The 23,181-nt window shown below is 52.6% G+C and overlaps 1 protein-coding gene across 1 annotated transcript in view; it reads right to left on the bottom strand.

Annotated features, from left to right (window-relative positions):
- The window catches only part of LOC116957181 (uncharacterized), a 37,872-nt gene extending 15,657 nt beyond the window's left edge, over positions 1-22,215 (bottom strand). The window contains exon 1 of the mRNA XM_076055247.1: positions 21,256-22,215. Coding sequence (XP_075911362.1) covers positions 21,256-22,215 — 960 coding nt within the window. The remainder of the gene's footprint in view (positions 1-21,255) is intronic.
- Between the last annotated feature and the right edge of the window lie 966 nt (positions 22,216-23,181).

Raw genomic sequence — 23,181 nt, 5'->3', positions numbered from 1 at the left:
ACTCACCCACCCACTTGTTCACTCACCTACTCACCCACTCACTCACTCACTCACCAATGGTGGAGCTTTCAACTCACTCACCCACCCACTCGTTCACTCACCTACTCACCCACTCACTCACCACTGGTAAAGCCGTCAACTCACTCACCCACCCACTCGTTCACTCACCTACTCACGCACTCACTCACCTACTCACCCACTCACTCACCTACTCACCCACTCACTCACCACTGGTGGAGCTCTCAACTCACTCACCCACCCACTCGTTCACTCACCTACTCACCCACTCACTCACCACTGGTAGAGCCGTCAACTCACCCACCCACCCATTGGTTCACTCACCTATTCACCCACTCACTCACTTACTCACCCACTCACTCACCACTGGTGGAGCTCTCAACTCACTCACCCACCCACTCATTCACTCACCTACTCACCCACTCACTCACTACTGGTAAAGCCGTCAACTCACTCACCCACCCACTTGTTCACTCACCTACTCACCCACTCACTCACTCACCATTGGTGGAGCTCTCAACTCACTCACCCACCCACTCGTTCACTCACCTACTCACTCACCACTGGTAAAGCCGTCAACTCACTCACCCACCCACTTGTTCACTCACCTACTCACCCACTCACTCACTCACCACTGGTGGAGCTCTCAACTCACTCACCCACCCACTCGTTCACTCACCTACTCACCCACTCACTCACCACTGGTAAAGCCGTCAACTCACTCACCCACCCACTTGTTCACTCACCCACTCACTCACTCACCACTGGTGGAGCTCTCAACTCACTCACCCACCCACTCGTTCACTCACCTACTCACCCACTCACTCACCACTGGTAAAGCCGTCAACTCAATCACCCACCCACTTGTTCACTCAAATACTCACCCACTCACTCACTCACCACTGGTGGAGCTCTCAACTCACTCACCCACCCACTCACTCACCCACTCACTCACCTACTCACCCACTCACTCACCACTGGTAGAGCCGTCAACTCACTCACCCACCCACTTGTTCACTCACCTACTCACCCACTTACTCACCACTGGTAGAGCCGTCAATTCACTCACCCACCCACTTGTTCACTCACCTACTCACCAAATCACTCACCACTGGTGGAGCTCTCAACTCACTCACCCACCACTCGTTCACTCACCTACTCACTCACTCACTCACCACTGGTAGAGCCGTCAACTCACCCACCCACCCATTGATTCACTCACCTGCTCACCCACTCACTCACTCACCACTGGTGCCCAGCACTGCTTCGGTGAGCCAGTGGGCCAGTTGCTGGCGTGTTCTTGCCCACGACAACGGCAGCAGCAACAACAGCAGCCATTTTGTTGCGATTTAGGAGTCTCGATACTCAACATGGAGGTGCTGCAACTTCTGCTGCTACCTTGAAAGAGAGAGTGAGCTCCAGCAGAGAGAGAGAGAGCGAGTTCGTGTGGTTGTGCTGTCCCTGCACCTGCGTTGAAGAAGAGTAGACCACAGTCACTGGCTCACTCTGCGGTCTCTACGCATCCCTATGCATCTCTGTGCATATCTATGGGTCTCCATGTATCGCTATGTGTCAATGTGTGTCTCTATGAGCCCCAATGTATCTATATTGGTCCCCGTGTATCGGTATGTGTCCCTTTGGGTCTCTAAGTATATCTATGTATCTGTGCATATCTATGTATCTCTATGGATGAGTCTCTATGTATCTCTTGCATCTTTGTGCATCTCTATGTATTTCTATGGACGAGTATCTATGTATCTCTATGGATGGGTCTCCATGGGTTCACTGTGCGGTATCAACGTATCTCTATGCATCTCTGTGGAGCTTCAAGTGTCTATATGGATGTGTTTCTATGTATCTATATAGGTAAATTATGTATCACTATTGATGTGTCTCTCTCCGTCTCTATGTGCCTATGTATCTGTAATGGTGAGTTTCCATGAATCTCTATGGGTATCTAGCTATCTCTGTGAGTCTCTGTGTATGCTTATGGGTCTCTATGTATCTCTCTGTGTCTCTGTGGATCTTTATGTATCTCTATCGGTCTCTATGCATCTGTATGAGCCCCTATGTATCTCGATGGGTGTATACATATCTATGGGTCTCTATCTATCTTTCCTGGTATCTGTGTATGTGTATGATTATCTACGTGTAGTGGGTTATCTCTTGCGTCTCTGTGGATCTCTATGTATTTCCATGGGTCTCTATGTATCTCTATGAGTATATAGGTTTCCCTATGGGTCTCTGTATCTCTTTGAGTCTTTACGGGCTCACTGTGTGGTCCATAGCGGAGGTTGCATGACCACAGTCACACTCCTGTGGCGTGTGTCTTTGATGTATCTCTATGAATGTCTATGTGTCTGTGTGTATGTCTACTGATCTCTGTATGTATATGGGTCTCTATGGGTTTACTATGTGGTCCAAGGTACCATGGTGAGGAACGAGTGGGTGCGTGAATGAGTTAATGGTAACCCCAGTGGTGAGTTAGTGGGTGAGTAGGTGAGTGAACGAGTGGGTGGGTGAGTGAGTTGACAGCTCCACCAGTGGAGAGTGAGTGGGTGAGTAGGTGAGTGAACGAGTGGGTGGGTGAGTGAGTTGAGAGCTCTACCAGTCGTGAGTGAGTGGGTGAGTAGGTGAGTGAACGAGTGGGTGGGTGAGTTGATAGCTTCACTATTGGTGAGTGAGTGGGTGAGTAGGTGAGTGAGTGGGTGAGTAGGTGAGTGAGTGGGTGAGTAGGTGAGTGAGTGGGTGAGTAGGTGAGTGAACGAGTGGGTGGGTGAGTTGATAGCTTCACCATTGGTGAGTGAGTGGGTGAGTAGGTGAGTGAGTGGATGAGTAGGTGAGTGAGTGGGTGAGTAGGTGAGTGAGTGGGTGAGTAGGTGAGTGAGTGGGTGAGTAGGTGAGTGAGTGGGTGAGTAGGTGAGTGAGTGGGTGAGTAGGTGAGTGAACGAGTGGGTGGGTGAGTTGAGAGCTCCACCAGTGGTGAGTGAGTGGGTGAGTAGGTGAGTGAGAGGGTGAGTAGGTGAGTGAGTGGGTGAGTGAGTGGGTGAGTAGGTGAGTGAGTGGGTGAGTAGGTGAGTGAGTGGGTGAGTAGGTGAGTGAGTGGGTGAGTAGGCGAGTGAACGAGTTCGCTAACCACTGCGTCACCGCTCCCCCCATTTATCACAAACAAAACAAAGAAAAAGATCCTCCGTGTAGCCTTAACAAACTTTTGGGGCAAATGCTCTTCGCGAGCACCCATGAAGACCGGCACTGTGGCACACGAGGGGGTGGGTGGCCAGCACCACGCCCGACCGCCTTTGTCTCCCCAGTGGCGATGTTTACTACACACCGCACCAGATACTCATTCTTAGGCTGAGTCGACCTAGGGATGGCCCAGGACTGGTTTCGACAATCGTCACACGGTGTTCGTGGCCGTGATGCGGGAATCGAACTCGGGTCGCCGGGTTCGTAGCGCATTCTGCTAATCGCTGCACCACCGCTCCCCACATGTGTGTGTATGTATGTTCACATGTGTGTATGTGTATGTACATACACACATGTGTATATACATACATATACACATGTATATATATATACATATACACGTGTGTGTATGTGTATATATATACATACACACGTGTGTGTATGTACATACACACACGTGTGTATGTGTATATGTATATACATACATATATATATGTATATACATACATATACACATGTATATATAAATACATATACACGTGTGTATGGGTATATATATACACATACACGTGTGTATGTGTATGTACATACACACACATGTGTATATACATACATATACACATATATACATACATATACACGTGTGTGTATGTATATATATACACGCAGACATAACCTCGCTGTCGTGTACATTACCGTCATGGTAGCGTTGTGAAGAACAACTTGCTGATGATGATTCTACTTATGATGATGATCCTGCTGCTGTTGATGATGATTCTACTTATGATGATGATCCTGCTGCTGCTGATGATGATGATGATGATGAAGCTACGGATGGTGCCGATGCTGCTGCTGATTCTCCTGCTGCTGATGATGATTATACCGATGCTGTTCCTGCTGCTGATGATGCCCCTGATGATGATGCTGATGATTATGTCGCTGACGCTGGTGATGATGCTGATGATGATGCTGGTGAAGACGCCGCTGGACGCTCTCTCCGCGTCTTCCCGCTCCCTCTCTCTTCAATCTCTCGCTTTTTATTCCATTGCATTGGTCCGCCTCCACCTCTTCCCCCCCCCCTACACCTCCTCCTCACCCTCCACCTCCTCCTCCCCCTCCTCCCCCTCCTCCCCCTCCACCTCCTCCACCCCCTCCTCCCCCTCCACACCCTCCTCCCCCTCCTCCCCCTCCACCTCCTCCCCCTCCTCTCCCTCCTCCTCATCCCCCTCCACCCCCTCCCCATCCTCCCCCTCTTCCCCCTCCATCTCCTCCCCCTCCTCCTCCTCCCCCTCCACCCCCTCCACCCCCTCCACCTCCTCCCCCCCTCCCCATCCTCCATCTCCTCCCCCTCCTCCCCCTCCTCCCCATCCACCCCTCCACCTCCTCCTCCCCCTCCCCATTCCCCTCCTCCCCCTCCTCCTCATCCCCCTCCACCCCCTCCTCCTCATCCCCCTCCACCCCCTCCCCCCCTCCCCCTCCACCTCCTCCTCCCCGCGTCTCCACAGAATTCCCGACTGTCCCAAGACGGTGCGACGCGCGCGAGTGTCGCCGGGACAAAACGCGTGGGTGGGGGGGTGGGTGGGGTGGGTGGGTGGGTGGGGGGGTGGGTGGGGGTGGGTGGGTGGGGGTGGGTGGGGGGGCGCCCGCTCGAGCGCCGATTAATTTATTAATATCCAAACCGCTCGGGAGCGTTCGTGGAAATTAGGAAATTATTAATTAAACCCACACAGCTGGCGAGTCAAACAATTAAGTAATCCACGTGGTTAGGACGCGCGAGGAGGGGGGGGGAGGTGATTGACCCCCCCGCCCCCCCCAATGGCCGGTGGGGGGGGGGGAGGGCATCAGCCCCCACCAATTAGAAGTGTCGCCCCCCACCCCCCCGCTCGAGGTGAGCGAGGGGGAGATCAGCCCCCACATAATGGGGAGTGGTGAGGGGAGCATTAGCCCCCACAGAGCCCCGAAGGATGAATAATATATATGTGTATATATGTGTGTATAGATGTATGTGTATATATGTGTATACGTATATGTGTATAAATGTGTAAACCCAACCCCTTCCTGTACCCCTCCTTCCTGCAAACCCCCTTCACCCCCCCCTCCCCCCCACCGCCACCCGAGGGATCTCTCAATCTTCCACCCGTGCCACCATGGGGACAGAGGCGGCCGCCTGCCGGCCTCGTGTATTTATAACGACGTGCGCTTCGTAGCAAAACCGCAAAAAACGATAGGGGGAGACGGGAGGAAAAGTTGCCGCTTGGGGTTCACAAATCCCCACCCCCCCCCTCCTTCCCCCCCCCCCCGATACTTCGGTAACCAAAGTTGAAGTCCTCCCACCACTCTCAATGTTTGTTGCCGTAGAGGGGGGGGCAGAACGGTGGAAGCTGAAGGGGGGAGGGGGGGGTAAGGGGCACCGCCTGACGGAAACGCTCCGATTCACTCTGGGCACGTGCTGGTTAGTGCCACGCTGTTTACACGTTGGCTGTGAGATGTTGACTACATCGCCTGGTATTCAGGAGGTCGTCGGTTCAATCCCCAACCGTGACGCCTGCTGTATATTTCGATTTTGCGTGTGTCTCTCTCCCCCGCTCTTATCATCATCATCACGTTGGCTGTGAGATGTTAACTACCTCACCTGGTATACAGAAGGTCGTGGGTTCGATCCCGACCCTGACGCCTGTTGCTGTATATTTCGATTTTGCGTGTCTCTCATCATCATCACGTTGGCTGTGAGATGTTAACTCCCTCGCCTGGTATACAGAAGGTCGTGGGTTCGATCCCGATCCTGACGCCTGTTGCTGTTGATTTCGATTTTGCGTATCGCTCATCATCATCACGTTGGCTGTGATATGTTAACTCCCTCGCCTGGTATACAGGAGGTCGTGGGTTCGACCCCAAGCCTGACGCCTGCTGTATATTTGGAGTCTGCGTGTCTCTCGCTCATCATCACGGTGGCTATGAGATGTTGACTACCTCGCCAGGTTTACAGGTAGTCGTGGGTTCGATCCCGACCCTGACGCCTTTTGCTGTACATTTAGAGTCTCCGTGTCTCTCTCTCTCTCTCTCCCTGTTGTGGTGGCATGGGTTTTTCTCCGGGTCCTACCGGTTTTCACCCTCGACGTTCGGAATCACCGTCTGCACGCGTTCAGAGTTATTTGGCTAGCCGCTATAAATGTCCACGTGGTAAGCCGCCAGTTGGTTGCGCTGCTGTCATTTGCGATAGGCAGGTCGCTTGTGAAAAAAAAAAAGCGATGTGGTCCTGTGGGGCCTGAAGTGGTTTAAATTAAAATAAAAAACCGCTTAGTTTTAGTTCAGGGTCGGTGGCCACACACAAGCCACGTGGTTTACTGGAGGCTTGAGCGGGTTTAGAGAGAGAGGTATGAGAGGGGGAGGGGTTCAGAGTGAGTGGGAGTGGCCTCACAGAAGTCACGTGGTTCACTGGACGCTTGAGCGGGTGTAGAGAGAGAGAGAGATGAGAGGGGGAGAGGTTCAGAGTGAGTGGCCACACAGAAGTCACGTGGTTTACTGGAGGCTTGAGCGGGTTTAGAGAGAGAGAGAGAGATGAGAGGGGGAGGGGTTCAGAGTGAGTGGGAGTGGCCACACAGAAGTCACGTGGTTTACTGGAGGCTTGAGCGGGTTTAGAGAGAGAGATGAGAGGGGGAGGGGTTCAGAGTGAGTCGGAGTGGCCACACAGAAGTCACGTGGCTTACTGGAGGTTTGAGTGGGTTTAGAGAGAGAGCGATGAGAGGGGGAGGGGTTCAAAGTGAGTGGGAGTGGCCACACAGAAGTCACGTGGTTTACTGGAGGCTTAAGCAGGTTTAGAGAGAGAGAGAGCGATGAGAGGGGAGGGGTTCAGAGAGAGTGGGAGTGGCCACACAGAAGTCGCGTGGTTTACTGGAGGCTTGAGCGGGTTTAGAGAGAGAGAGATGAAAGGGGGAGGGGTTCAGAGTGAGTGGGAGTGGCCACACAGAAGTCACGTGGTTTACTGGAGGCTTGAGCGGGTTTAGAGAGAGAGAGAGATGAGAGGGGGAGGGGTTCAGAGTGAGTGGGAGTGGCCACACAGAAGTTACGTGGCTTACTGGAGGCTTGAGTGGGTTTAGAGAGAGAGCGATGAGAGGGGGAGGGGTTCAGAGTGAGTGGGAGTGGCCACACAGAAGTCACGTGGTTTACTGGAGGCTTAAGCAGGTTTAGAGAGAGAGAGAGAGCGATGAGAGGGGGAGGGGTTCAGAGTGAGTGGGAGTGGCCAAACAGAAGTCACGTGGTTTACTGGAGGCTTGAGCGGGTTTAGAGAGAGAGATGAGAGGGGGAGGGGTTCAGAGTGAGTGGGAGTGGCCACACAGAAGTCACGTGACTTACTGGAGGCTTGAGTGGGTTTAGAGAGAGAGCGATGAGAGGGGGAGGGTTCAGAGTGAGTGGGAGTGGCCACACAGAAGTCACGTGGTTTACTGGAGGCTTAAGCAGGTTTAGAGAGAGAGAGAGCGATGAGAGGGGGAGGGGTTCAGAGAGAGTGGGAGTGGCCACACAGAAGTCGCGTGGTTTACTGGAGGCTTGAGCGGGTTTAGAGAGAGAGAGATGAAAGGGGGAGGGGTTCAGAGTGAGTGGGAGTAGCCACACAGAAGCCGAGTGGTCTACTAGAGGCTTGAGCGGGTTTAAAGAGAGAGAGATGAGAGGGGGAGGGGTTCAGAGTGAGTGGGAGTGGCCACACAGAAGTCACGTGGTCTACTGGAGGCTTGAGCGGGTTTAGAGTGAGAGAGCGATGAGAGGGGGTGGGGTTCAGAGTGAGTGGGAGTGGCCACACAGAAGTCACGTGGTTAACTGGATGCTTGAGCGGGTTTAGAGGCAACTTTATTATCCCGTCCGCGTTTACATTGAGATTCATTGAACTTCTTTTTTTTAATTACACGCTTTTATTAAACTCACTCTGTCTGTTGTCGTTGTTTTTGTCGTTGTTGTATCCTCAAATCTTGTAGCTCAATTTTAACCCACTTCCCACTATGGTTTCGACTACAAACTCGGTGTACTTTATGTCATACTGATGACAATACTATATTATATCGTGAAAAAGAAAATTTTTATATTTTGAAACATTAATTTTTTCATATGTTATGTTTCGGCTTGGGTCTAATTGTCCCACGGTCAACTGACGTTGGCTGTAATTGCCCACGGTCCCCTTACGTTGTGGCAAGCTTCGGGGCCACTTCCTGAAGTCGTGGAGTCCTTCTATTACTACAGTATATTCATGTTTACGATGTGATTGATTAGTACATTTCATAAAAGCGTGTTTTAATTTTTTTATATATATTTTTTACACACAGCTCAGAGCGAGTGGCCCCCCCGGTGAGGACGCGTGACCCAGCGCCTCGCCACACGGCATTGTTCGATCACCCCACGACCTCCCGTACACCGGGCGAGTTGGTCAACATCTCAGGGCCACGTGTGTGAGGTCGACTCAGCCTCAAATGAGTGGCCTGGTGCGGTGTGGAGTAAACATCGCCACTGGGGGAGACAAAGGCGGCCGGGCGTGGTGTTGGCCACCCCACCCCCAAGTGTGCCGTGCCGGCCTTCATAGGTGCTCGCGAACAGCAATTGCCCCGACAGTATGTTAAGGCCACCACGGGGGATCTTTGATCTTTGTGCGTGGCCTTAAGTCGCATACGTGTATAATGGGTGACGTTTCAGGCCATCGCCCTTTTGCAATAGCACGGAAGTAAATCCCTTTTTGGGACAATAGCGGTGATGGACGAGCCGCGATCCACCGCAGAGACTCAATGAGGTTCCGGCGGACTTCTATAGACATTGGTCAACAACACTCCGTGTGTGTCAGCCTTGAAAGAAAAGCTAGATATATAATAGGCGACGTTTCAGGCAATGGACCTTCTTCTTAGCTGGTTTTGTGCGCTTTGTTTCCCGTCCTTCCCTCGCACCTCCGATTAGGAGGGTTGGCTATGTACGGCGCTATGGAAGTTCAACACATATACACTTGAGAACAGGTCTCTATGGGTGTCTGTGGGTCCCTGTGCTTCTATACGAGTCTGGATATCTGTCGGTCTCTATGGATCTTTTCCTTGCGATGTTAGGAAGCCTCTCTGGGAGCTATCGTGCCACTTTTAAATCATTGTCATCATCTGGATTGACAAACGTATTTCTTCAGAGTGGCTTGTTGTGTTAAGTTCGCCGTCCTTCCCCGACACCTCCGATTAGCACGGGTTGGCTACGTACGGTGCGTTCGAAGTTCAACATATAGACATGTGAGAATGGGTCTCTGTGCGTCTCTGTGGGTCTCGGTGGGTCTCGGTGGGTCTCCATGGGTCTCTTCCTTCAGATTTTAGGAAGCCGCCCGGAGCTATGACACGTTTGATTCATCATCACGGTGGCTAGGAGATGTTAACTACCTCGCCTGGTATGCAGGAGGTCGTGGGTTTCAATTCCTACCCTGACGTCTGCTTCTGTATATTTGGAGTTTGCGTGTGTCTCTCTCATCATCATCATCACGTTGGCTGTGAGATGTTAACTACCTCGCCTGGTATACAGGAGGTCGTGGGTTCGACCCCAAGCCTGACGCCTGCTGTATATTTGGAGTCTGCGTGTCTCTCGCTCATCATCACGGTGGCTATGAGATGTTGACTACCTCACCAGGTTTACAGGTAGTCGTGGGTTCGATCCCGACCCTGACGCCTTTTGCTGTACATTTAGAGTCTCCGTGTCTCTCTCTCTCTCTCTCCCTGTTGTGGTGGCATGGGTTTTTCTCCGGGTCCTACCGGTTTTCACCCTCGACGTTCGGAATCACCGTCTGCACGCGTTCAGAGTTATTTGGCTAGCCGCTATAAATGTCCACGTGGTAAGCCGCCAGTTGGTTGCGCTGCTGTCATTTGCGATAGGCAGGTCGCTTGTGAAAAAAAAAAAGCGATGTGGTCCTGTGGGGCCTGAAGTGGTTTAAATTAAAATAAAAAACCGCTTAGTTTTAGTTCAGGGTCGGTGGCCACACACAAGCCACGTGGTTTACTGGAGGCTTGAGCGGGTTTAGAGAGAGAGGTATGAGAGGGGGAGGTGTTCAGAGTGAGTGGGAGTGGCCTCACAGAAGTCACGTGGTTCACTGGACGCTTGAGCGGGTGTAGAGAGAGAGAGAGATGAGAGGGGGAGGGGTTCAGAGTGAGTGGCCACACAGAAGTCACGTGGTTTACTGGAGGCTTGAGCGGGTTTAGAGAGAGAGAGAGAGATGAGAGGGGGAGGGGTTCAGAGTGAGTGGGAGTGGCCACACAGAAGTCACGTGGTTTACTGGAGGCTTGAGCGGGTTTAGAGAGAGAGATGAGAGGGGGAGGGGTTCAGAGTGAGTCGGAGTGGCCACACAGAAGTCACGTGGCTTACTGGAGGTTTGAGTGGGTTTAGAGAGAGAGCGATGAGAGGGGTTCAAAGTGAGTGGGAGTGGCCACACAGAAGTCACGTGGTTTACTGGAGGCTTAAGCAGGTTTAGAGAGAGAGAGAGCGATGAGAGGGGAGGGGTTCAGAGAGAGTGGGAGTGGCCACACAGAAGTCGCGTGGTTTACTGGAGGCTTGAGCGGGTTTAGAGAGAGAGAGATGAAAGGGGGAGGGGTTCAGAGTGAGTGGGAGTGGCCACACAGAAGTCACGTGGTTTACTGGAGGCTTGAGCGGGTTTAGAGAGAGAGAGAGATGAGAGGGGGAGGGGTTCAGAGTGAGTGGGAGTGGCCACACAGAAGTTACGTGGCTTACTGGAGGCTTGAGTGGGTTTAGAGAGAGAGCGATGAGAGGGGGAGGGGTTCAGAGTGAGTGGGAGTGGCCACACAGAAGTCACGTGGTTTACTGGAGGCTTAAGCAGGTTTAGAGAGAGAGAGAGAGCGATGAGAGGGGGAGGGGTTCAGAGTGAGTGGGAGTGGCCAAACAGAAGTCACGTGGTTTACTGGAGGCTTGAGCGGGTTTAGAGAGAGAGATGAGAGGGGGAGGGGTTCAGAGTGAGTGGGAGTGGCCACACAGAAGTCACGTGACTTACTGGAGGCTTGAGTGGGTTTAGAGAGAGAGCGATGAGAGGGGGAGGGTTCAGAGTGAGTGGGAGTGGCCACACAGAAGTCACGTGGTTTACTGGAGGCTTAAGCAGGTTTAGAGAGAGAGAGAGAGCGATGAGAGGGGGAGGGGTTCAGAGAGAGTGGAAGTGGCCACACAGAAGTCGCGTGGTTTACTGGAGGCTTGAGCGGGTTTAGAGAGAGAGAGATGAAAGGGGGAGGGGTTCAGAGTGAGTGGGAGTAGCCACACAGAAGCCGAGTGGTCTACTAGAGGCTTGAGCGGGTTTAAAGAGAGAGAGATGAGAGGGGGAGGAGTTCAGAGTGAGTGGGAGTGGCCACACAGAAGTCACGTGGTCTACTGGAGGCTTGAGCGGGTTTAGAGTGAGAGAGCGATGAGAGGGGGTGGGGTTCAGAGTGAGTGGGAGTGGCCACACAGAAGTCACGTGGTTAACTGGATGCTTGAGCGGGTTTAGAGGCAACTTTATTATCCCGTCCGCGTTTACATTGAGATTCATTGAACTTCTTTTTTTTAATTACACGCTTTTATTAAACTCACTCTGTCTGTTGTCGTTGTTTTTGTCGTTGTTGTATCCTCAAATCTTGTAGCTCAATTTTAACCCACTTCCCACTATGGTATCGACTACAAACTCGGTGTACTTTATGTCATACTGATGACAATACTATATTCTATCGTGAAAAAGAAAATTTTTATATTTTGAAACATTAATTTTTTCATATGTTATGTTTCGGCTTGGGTCTAATTGTCCCACGGTCAACTGACGTTGGCTGTAATTGCCCACGGTCCCCTTACGTTGTGGCAAGCTTCGGGGCCACTTCCTGAAGTCGTGGAGTCCTTCTATTACTACAGTATATTCATGTTTACGATGTGATTGATTAGTACATTTCATAAAAGCGTGTTTTAATTTTTTTATATATATTTTTTACACACAGCTCAGAGCGAGTGGCCCCCCCGGTGAGGACGCGTGACCCAGCGCCTCGCCACACGGCATCGTTCGATCACCCCACGACCTCCCGTACACCGGGCGAGTTGGTCAACATCTCAGGGCCACGTGTGTGAGGTCGACTCAGCCTCAAATGAGTGGCCTGGTGCGGTGTGGAGTAAACATCGCCACTGGGGGAGACAAAGGCGGCCGGGCGTGGTGTTGGCCACCCCACCCCCAAGTGTGCCGTGCCGGCCTTCATAGGTGCTCGCGAACAGCAATTGCCCCGACAGTATGTTAAGGCCACCACGGGGGATCTTTGATCTTTGTGCGTGGCCTTAAGTCGCATACGTGTATAATGGGTGACGTTTCAGGCCATCGCCCTTTTGCAATAGCACGGAAGTAAATCCCTTTTTGGGACAATAGCGGTGATGGACGAGCCGCGATCCGCCGCAGAGACTCAATGAGGTTCCGGCGGACTTCTATAGACATTGGTCAACAACACTCCGTGTGTGTCAGCCTTGAAAGAAAAGCTAGATATATAATAGGCGACGTTTCAGGCAATGGACCTTCTTCTTAGCTGGTTTTGTGCGCTTTGTTTCCCGTCCTTCCCTCGCACCTCCGATTAGGAGGGTTGGCTACGTACGGCGCTATGGAAGTTCAACACATATACACTTGAGAACAGGTCTCTATGGGTGTCTGGGGGTCTCTGTGCTTCTATACGAGTCTGGATATCTGTCGGTCTCTATGGATCTTTTCCTTCCGATGTTAGGAAGCCTCTCTGGGAGCTATCGTGCCACTTTTAAATCATTGTCATCATCTGGATTGACAAACATATTTCTTCAGAGTGGCTTGTTGTGTTAAGTTCGCCGTCCTTCCCCCACACCTCCGATTAGCACGGGTTGGCTACGTACGGTGCGTTCGAAGTTCAACATATAGACATGTGAGAATGGGTCTCTGTGCGTCTCTGTGGGTCTCGGTGGGTCTCGGTGGGTCTCCATGGGTCTCTTGCTTCAGATTTTAGGAAGCCGCCCGGAGCTATGACACGTTTGATTCATCATCACGGTGGCTAGGAGATGTTAACTACCTCGCCTGGTATGCAGGAGGTCGTGGGTTTCAATTCCTACCCTGACGCCTGCTGCTGTATATTTGGAGTTTGCGTGTGTCTCTCTCATCATCATCATCACGTTGGCTGTGAGATGTTAACTACCTCGCCGGGTATACAGGAAGTCGTGGGTTCGATCCCAAGCCTGACGCCTGTGGATGTTTCTCCGGGTCCTCCGATATCCACCCCCCGCCCCACATTTGTAAGTGCCGCGCGATGACGCGGTGAACATGGCCTCCTTTATCCCCTCCCCACCCACCACCACCTACCACCCACCACCACCTACCACCCACCACCACCTACCACCCGCCACCACCTACCACCCGCCACCACCTACCACCCACCACCACCTACCACCCACCACCACCTACCACCCACCACCACCTACCACCCACCACCACCTACCACCCACCACCACCTACCACCCACCACCAAGGGCCGTGGTAACTTTCGACGTTCGCACCTCCAGCACGTCGAGTTCCCCCCCCCCTACCCGCCCCCCACCCGCCCCCACCAGCCCCCACCCGCCCCGCCCCGCGTACAACGCCGCGTCGGCGATCCGTTTTGGCGAGGGAGCTACTGCGACGGTGGGACAGGTTGACTGAAGGGGGGGGTAGAGGGGGAGGGGGGAAAGAGGCGTGTTCCATGTCACAATGGCGTGTGTGTTCCACGTCACACTGGCGTGTGTGTTCCGCGTCACAGTGGCGTGTGTGTTCCACGTCACAATGGCGTGTGTGTTCCACGTCACAATGGCGTGCGTGTTCCACGTCACAATGGCGTGCGTGTTCCACGTCACAATGGCGTGCGTGTTCCACGTCACAATGGCGTGTGTGTTCCACGTCACAATGGCGTGTGTGTTCCACGTCACAATGGCGTGTGTGTTCCACGTCACAATGGCGTGTGTGTTCCACGTCACAATGGCGTGTGTGTTCCACGTCACAGTGGCGTGTGTGTTCCGCGTCACAGTGGCGTGTGTGTTCCACGTCACAATGGCGTGTGTGTTCCACGTCACAATGGCGTGTGTGTTCCATGTCACAATGACGTGTGTGTTCCACGTCACAATGGCGTGTGTGTTCCACGTCACAATGGCGTGTGTGTTCCACGTCACAATGGCGTGTGTGTTCCACGTCACAATGGCGTGTGTGTACCACGTCACAATGGCGTGTGTGTACCACGTCACAGTGGCGTGTGTGTTCCACGTCACAATGGCGTGCGTGTTCCACGTCACAGTGGCGTGTGTGTTCCACGTCACAATGGCGTGTGTGTTCCACGTCACAGTGGCGTGTGTGTTCCGCGTCACAGTGGCGTGTGTGTTCCACGTCACAGTGGCGTGTGTGTTCCACGTCACAATGGTGTGTGTGTTCCACGTCACAATGGCGTGTGTGTTCCACGTCACAGTGGCGTGTGTGTTCCACGTCACAATGGTGTGTGTGTTCCACGTCACAATGGCGTGTGTGTTCCGCGTCACAATGGTGTGTGTGTTCCACGTCACAATGGCGTGTGTGTTCCACGTCACAATGGCGTGTGTGTTCCACGTCACAATGGCGTGTGTGTTCCACGTCACAATGGCGTGTGTGTTCCACGTCACAATGGCGTGTGTGTTCCACGTCACAATGGCGTGTGTGTACCACGTCACAATGGCGTGTGTGTTCCACGTCACAATGGCGTGTGTGTTCCACGTCACACTGGCGTGTGTGTTCCGCGTCACAGTGGCGTGTGTGTTCCACGTCACAATGGCGTGTGTGTTCCACGTCACAGTGGCGTGTGTGTTCCACGTCACAATGGTGTGTGTGTTCCACGTCACAATGGCGTGTGTGTTCCGCGTCACAATGGTGTGTGTGTTCCACGTCACAATGGCGTGTGTGTTCCACGTCACAATGGCGTGTGTGTTCCACGTCACAATGGCGTGTGTGTTCCACGTCACAATGGCGTGCGTGTTCCACGTCACAGTGGCGTGTGTGTTCCACGTCACAATGGCGTGTGTGTTCCACGTCACAATGGCGTGTCTGTTCCACGTCACAATGGCGTGTGTGTTCCACATCACAGTGGCGTGTGTGTTCCACGTCACAATGGCGTGTGTGTTCCACGTCACAGTGGCGTGTGTGTTCCACGTCACAATGGCGTGTGTGTTCCACGTCACAATGGCGTGTGTGTTCCACGTCACAATGGCGTGTCTGTTCCACGTCACAATGGCGTGTGTGTTCCACGTCACAATGGCGTGTCTGTTCCACGTCACAATGGCGTGTGTGTTCCACGTCACAATGGCGTGTGTGTTCCACGTCACAATGGCGTGCGTGTTCCACGTCACAGTGGCGTGTGTGTTCCACGTCACAATGGCGTGTGTGTTCCACGTCACAATGGCGTGTCTGTTCCACGTCACAATGGCGTGTGTGTTCCACATCACAGTGGCGTGTGTGTTCCACGTCACAATGGCGTGTGTGTTCCACGTCACAGTGGCGTGTGTGTTCCACGTCACAATGGCGTGTGTGTTCCGCGTCACAATGGCGTGTGTGTTCCACGTCACAATAGCGTGTGTGTTCCACGTCACAATGGCATGTGTGTTCCACGTCACAATGGCGTGTGTGTTCCGCGTCACAATGGCGTGTGTGTTCCGCGTCACAATGGCGTGTGTGTGTTCCACGTCACAATGGCGTGCGTGTTCCACGTCACAATGGCGTGTGTGTTCTACGTCACAATGGCGTGTGTGTTCCACGTCACAGTGGCGTGTGTGTTCCGCGTCACAATGACGTGCGTGTTCCACGTCACAATGGCGTGTGTGTTGCGCGTCACAATGGCGTGTGTGTTCCGCGTTATAATGGGGGTCCGTTCTGTGTTATAACAGGGCGGGGGTAGGAGGGGCGCGTTCCACGCTGTATGGAAAGTCTTCCCGAATAGAAGAAGAAGGAGGAGGGAGGAGGGTGGAGGATGGGGGGGAGGGTGGAGCGGGGAGGGGGAGGGGAGGAGGAGTGATTCACAGCGTGATCGCCGTGCATTTAGCGAAGTCTTACCACACAGTACCACGAACACAACGAAAACAACAACAACAACAACAACCGCCATTCGCCACTAAGTGGTGGTGACATCACCACGACGCTTGTGCCAGGCTATGTGCACCCTGAGGCCACGTGAAGTGTTGAACGCCCGCTGGCAGGAGGCCACGGGACAGACCCAGGCGCCAAGGGTTGACTGACTGAGATGACTGGCTGATGAACCTACTATACCAGCTTGCTGTGTTTTAGCCACCCGGCGCTCCGCTCATTGCTGTTGAGCGTTGCTCCTCTGCCCCCCGATATTGCTGTTAGGGCGACTGCCTTCAGCTGCCCAGGAGCTGTGTGCTTCACGAGCCTCCTCCACAGAGGACCGATCTTGACACCACTGGTACCAGTCATCGGCAAATCCACTCAGCTCCACGTCTACTGGTACCACATCACTCAATTTCATCTCAAGTCCTAGCCGCGCCCGTTTAGCCCCCTCATTCTGGCTGAACAAAAGCTATGTAGGCATGCGGCGGCTGGGCATGCGGGCTACATGATCCATCCAACGCAGCCTTGCCTGCCGGAGGAGCTCACCCAGGGGCGGAGCCAGGATTTTCAGCCCGGGGTGACATTCAACAAATTTTTATTTCAAGAATGATTAGAGAGTCAGGCTTGTTGAACTAGACGCCATCGGTTGGCGACACACTCTGACAATGCAGTTGCACGGAGTCCGCCAGACCGAGTGTCGTACACTTATACGCAGAATGTCACCCCTGTCACCCCCCTGGTTCCGGCCCTGAGCTCACCGATGTAACTTTGTCTAAATCTTTCAAGGATTTGTAAGCTCCTCCCACAACCCAGGCTTGATAAACCAAGGATGGATTGTAGGCAGGCCAGCCTGAATGTTTCTTACTGCCGAAGATGTTCCATTAGGTGGGTCCCCGTTTCGCAAGTGTAGAGAAGGGAGGGGATGATCATTGCCTGGAAGACCTGAGGCTTTGAGTGGAGTGACAGACCAGGTAGCTTCCACACAGCGTAATTTTAGCCGATTAAAATATAATACGGCTAGACTGATTCGGAGTGAGAATTCTGCTTTCAAACCAGCGCCTGTCTTAAGCACACTTCCCAGGTACGGAAAACTCTCCACTCTCTCCACAACTGCCCAACAACCAATGGGGAGCTGAGGAGGTAAAGTGTTTGATGGCAAGCAATACCCAGGAAGGTGCTTAGTTTTGGTGGGGATGATGATAAGACCCCACCTCTTCGTGGCATGCTCTAGGTCTTGCAGCAGCACCTCCTCTGAGTGAGCAGCAATCACCAGATCATCGGCATACGTAACATGGTTGACCAATAGAGAGCCATCCCATGACTGCACCCGGGCATCTATCAGACCTCTATTGTACCTGTACCAGATGGAGATTCCTCCAGTACAGGGATGGAAAGCTTCTCGACCAACGTGGTCAATAAAGATGTTAAATAAAGTGGGAGCCAGAGGACATCCATGTCGCACCCCAAGGTGAACAGGGAATGGCTCCAACTCCTGGCAACGCATCTTTACCTGGGACTGCCCACCATCATGAAGGTCCTTAAATATTGTTAGCAGAGATTCAGTAACTCCGAAAGCATGGAGAACAACCCAGAGCCCAGGCCTTTTGATGGTATCACAGGCCTTGGCCAGGTCAATAAAGCAGAGATGTAGGTCCTTTTGGAATTCCATGCACCTCTGCTGTAGCAAACAGACAGAAAATATGGCATCTGTGCAGGACCGCCCTGGGGTGAAACCATTGGGTCTCCGCAAGCCTCTCCTCAGCGTGCCTGGCTAAGCAATGTTGAATAATCCTTGCCAGGACCTTTCCCGGCACACTGGAAAGAGGGATTCCCCTCTAGTTGTTACAGTCTGTGCAGTCCCTCTTCTTAAACAGACTGTTATTATGATGATTTAAAGCTTTCGTGAATGCAGTAATTCATATTCTTAGCTCTTTCGGTAAAGTCACGTTGAAAGGAAACAATAAAATAATAAAATATATATTAAACTGTAAAAAGTCTCACGACGTTTCGTCCATAACACAAACGGTCATCATCAGGTGTGAAAAACCAACGGCAAGAAACATTTGAAAGAAGTGGCGGTTGCATTTGATAAGACCCCACCTCCTCGTGGCATGCTCTAGGTCTTGCAGCAGCGCCTCCAACTTTTCCTCTGAGTGAGCAGCAATCACCAGATCATCGGCATACGTAACATGGTTGACCAATAGAGAGCCATCCCATGACCGCACCCGGGCATCTATCAGACTTCTATTGCCGTTGGTTTTTTCACACCTGATGACGAACGTTTGTGTTATGGTCGAAACGTCGTGAAATTTTTATTGTTTAATATATATTTTATTGTTTTATTGTTTCCCTTTAACGTGACTTTACCGAAAGAGCTAAGAATATGTTATGATAATGTCATCTAGAGCAGTCTGCACACAAACGCCACCTTCCCTCAGTATTTCGTTTGGGAGATCATCTCTGCCCGGCACTTTTCCTGGTCTCAGACTGTGGATTGCCTTCTGTACTTCCTCAACAGATGGCATTTCAGCCAGCCACTCACAGGGGCTGACTTTTTCTTCCTATATTTGAGGCACGACAGCCTCAGCAGATTCATCCCCACTTTGTGCCACGATGTTTTCTTGACTGAGGGATTTCGCCTCCCCCAAGATCTCACAGAAATGCTAAGCAAACCAGAAAACCTATTCCTGGGGGTCAGACATCGTATTACCAATATTTCCCTTAAGGATGGTGATAGGTGTGGCGCTGCAAGTTATTTTTTTGATGGAATTGAAGAATGATTTGTGATCGCGGGCTACTGAGGCAGATTCCATCTCCTCAGACACCCACGACCACCACTCATCCTTACAGCGCCGCACGGCTCTCCAAATCTCCGAGCGAATTCTGTGGGTTTTAATGATATTATGTATGGACACCTACCACCGAAATGGAAACATTAAAAGGCGCATCTTACAGATGACAAGGTGATGGTGAGTGGCTAGATCAGCTCCATGTTAGGTTCTGAAGTCAAAGAGATGGGCCTGCATCTGCCGCTCCATCACTATGTAGTCCAGCAGATGTTCTTGTTTGGACCCGATATGCATCCATGATGTTGTGTGGATCTGCCGATGCTGGAATAGCATGTTGATAGTTACAAGTCCATGGGCTTCACAGAAGTCTAGCAGCCTCCTACCGTTATTGACATGTCTGGCACATCGCTTCCAATCACTCCAAACCAGGTGCCAGTGTCATGACCCAATCGGGCATTAAAGCCACCCAACAGGATCACTCTCGAGGGGCCACTTAGCTATCACCTGTGACAGGAGGTCATAGAATGCATCTGACTCATCAGCCTTGCCTGCATTCCGCCTTCTGTAGGGACGTAAGCAACCGCCACCATACTCTTTGGTTCTATTGGGTAAAGTCACGTAGGTGAAAATAAAATAACAAAAAATCACGACGTTTCGGCCACAACACAAGCGGCCTTCATCAGGTTAAGGGACGAGACTGTCTGGAGGACAGCGCTGGAGTGGAAGAAGCCACGCTTAGATCACGACCTTTAAGCTGTGTGAGAAGAAAAAGATCACGCGCCTTGACAAAGGAATTAGCAAATAATTTAGCATTGAAATGGCTCATTGAAATAGCTAAGTTAAAGTATACACATCCGCAGAGGTACCCCTTGACAAAGGAATTAGCATCGATGCTAATTCCTTTGTCAAGGGGTACCTCTGCAGATGTGTATACATTAACTTAGCTATTTCAATGAGCCATTTCAATGCTAAATTATATGCTAATTCCTTTGTCAAGGCACTTGGCCTTTTTCTTCTCACACAGCTCATAGGTCGTGATCTAAGTGTGGCTTCTTCCACTCCAGCGCTAATTCCTTTGTCAAGGGGTACCTCTACGGATGTGTATACTTTAACTTAGCTATTTCAATGAGCCATTTCAATGCTAAATTATATGCTAATTCCGTTGTCAAGGCGCGTGGTCTTTTTCTTCTCACACAGCTTAAAGGTCGTGATCTAAGCGTGGCTTCTTCCACTCCAGCGCTGTCCTCCAGACAGTCTCGTCCCTTCACCTGATGAAGGCCGCTTGTGTTGTGGCTGAAACGTCGTGATTTTTTGTTATTTTATTTTCACCTACGTGACTTTACCCAATAGAACCAAAGAGTATGGATCCTAGCAGTCACGAAAGCTTTAAATCTAGAACCGCCACCATCCCTCATCTCCTGTTGATAGGAAGGCGAGCCCACAGTAGCTTGGGGCTTACAGATTCCCAAACATTACCTCCACGCTCCCATGCTCCCTTCATGTTTTTGTTCAGAAGAAGAGCCACTCCCTGTTGTTTGGCAGTCTCCTTCAATAGTAGAGGACTGTCCACCCCCCATGGGGACTGGAGCCAGATTCAGTCCACCGTACCTAAAGAAAGCCGCAGAGATCCAGGTGGTACCGGTCCAGATCCCGACAGAGGAGTGGCAGCTCTCCTGCGCAGTGAGCGTTTGAACATTCAACATGGCCACTTGCAGGATTTTGTTTGCCATTTCTGGAGCAACCCCGAGGATATGAGATGAGACTCCTGACTCAGCCAAATGGGGTATGGCCAGGTAACGTCATAGACGCCTGTCCCCCCCGCGACCTCCGGGACAAGCTTAGTAAGATTTTCTACATGTCTTAGTGTGGTATTTTAATTGGAGGTGGAGGGGTTACCAGCCTCTCACACCCGTTTAGAGACCCCAATGGCCGCTGTGGTGGCTACAAGCGCCATTGAGGGGATAAGCCAATAAAAATTGACCATTCCTCATGTGGCGTTGCTCACAACAATCACGGCGTTATCGTCCGGCACCACCGAGGAGATCCGGTGTTATTTATGCGTCCGCGTGAACGTGGTACCGTACATCCCGAGGGGAGTTGAGAGGGCTACCCGATCCTCGTGTCTTCCTGCAGAGGGGCGAGAGGCTTCGCAGGCCTAACCCGGCTTCGCAAGAACCTCACAAGGCTCTCCTTCACCTCGGCCGTCCGCAGGCCGTAGACAATGGGGTTGAGCACCGGCGGCAGGACGAACTGCAGGCTCTGGAGCGACACGCTCAGCTCCGGCGACGCCGCGGACGACGGGGTGCCGCCCCCCGCGCCGCTGGCGACCGTCGCGAGGATGGCGCCGAAGTAAATGGCCGCCACCACGAGGTGGGTGCCGCACGTGCGCAGGGCCTTGTTCCGGCCGCGGCGGAGCGCCGGCTTGCGGCACTCGTGCAGGACGAGCGCGTAGAAAGCCGCGATGGCGCACAGAGGCAGCGCTATGCCCGCCACCGACATGGCGTAGGTGTACGCCTGCCCGAGGGCGACGTGGTTGCAGGACAGCACCCTGAGGGCCAGGAAGTCGCACGTGGACGTGATCAACGAGCGCGGCTTGCACAGGTCGAGATCGACCGCGATGGCGACGTTGCCGAGGCTCTGGGCGGCGGCGAGCGCGACGGCGAAGGCCAGGGCCCTGAGGGCGACGGCGTTGGATGCCGCGCCGCGGTAGGCGAGCGGTCGGCACACCGCCAGGTAGCGGTCGGCAGCCATGGCCGCCAGGATGTAGCCGTGCACGCGGAAGGACACGTGGTAGGCAAACATCTTGGCAATGCACCAGGGCGCCGAGATGCGGGGGGAGTCGCCGACGAGGTCGTACATCGTGCGCGGCAGCGCGTTGGTGTTCTCCACCAGGTCGGTGACGGCCAGCGCGGCGACGAGCAGGTGCATGGGCTTGTGCAGACGACGGTCGCGGGCGATGGCGAGGCACAGCAGCGAGTTGCCCGCCAGCGTGAGGGCGTAGACGAGGAGGAGGAAGGCGAACACGGAGCGCCTGACAGTGGGCGGCTCACGGAACACCATCTGGATGTGGATGAGGTCCGTCGCGGCGGCGGCGGCCGCGAGGAGGGGTGCGGAGACGTTGGGCCCGGGGCCGTCCTCCATTTTGTAATTTGCTGCGAGCGGGAAGATGGCGGCCACTGCTGTCGCCGTCCCCTCCCACGTGACTCCTCTCCCCTTTGCTCCTCCCAAAAAACTCGAGGGTGGGACTGTGGGGGAGGGGGGGGGGCGGGGGGAGGGATTAAGTTTGAGCGAGTGCTCAGTTCGTTCGTTGAGCGGCGACGCACGTTCGGCTGGATACCGCTGTGAAAGAAACATGTCACTACATCTCCATGAGTAAATGAAAAAGAGTGATACCCCCGATAATGCAATTTGAACTTATTTAAAGGCTCCACGGTGGCAAGGAGATGTTAACTACATCGCCCGGTATGCGGGAGGTTGTGGGTGCCTATTCTGAACCTGACGATGCCTGATTTATATTTGGAGTCTGTGTGTCTCTCTCCGTTTTGAGATGTCATCTACCTCGCCTCGTATACATTAGTTCGGGGGTTAGATCCCGATCCTCATGCCTGCTGTGCATTTGGAGTTTGCATGTTCTCTCCCGTGGTCATGTGGATTGGTTTTCTCCGCAATTATAACCATGCGTGTAGACTACAGGTAGTCCCCGACTTCCGATGGAGATGCGTTACGACGACCCCATCGTAAGTCGAAAATATCATAAGTCGAAAATGGCCTAGTCTACCCAGGAGTCTTATAGAATGGTTATAATTTAGCAAAACAGAGCAATTCACAGTACCGTACTGTATAAACTATATACTGTATGTATTTATTAATGACAATACTGTATTGCACAGTAAAATTGTAAATAAAAAAGGGTAAATTATTAGCCTTCCTCATAATAAAGGTTTTTGAGTTAGATCGCGTTATTTATAAATGTGTCGTAACCCTCCACCACCCGGCACGGCCAATCAGCAAAAAAAAGTGTCACGTTGACAAAAGACAAATAATTCACTATTTTAGCCCACCGGTGTTTTGAAGAGTGAATCCACAACATTTACAGTTTGAGTACGA

This window comes from Petromyzon marinus, chromosome 70, assembly GCF_048934315.1.
Source record: "Petromyzon marinus isolate PM22_M1 ecotype Great Lakes invasive population chromosome 70, UKy_Petmar_22M1.pri1.0, whole genome shotgun sequence".
NCBI lineage: Eukaryota > Metazoa > Chordata > Hyperoartia > Petromyzontiformes > Petromyzontidae > Petromyzon > Petromyzon marinus.
Note: the sequence above shows the minus strand (reverse complement) of the source record. Positions and strands in the feature narration are given on the sequence as shown.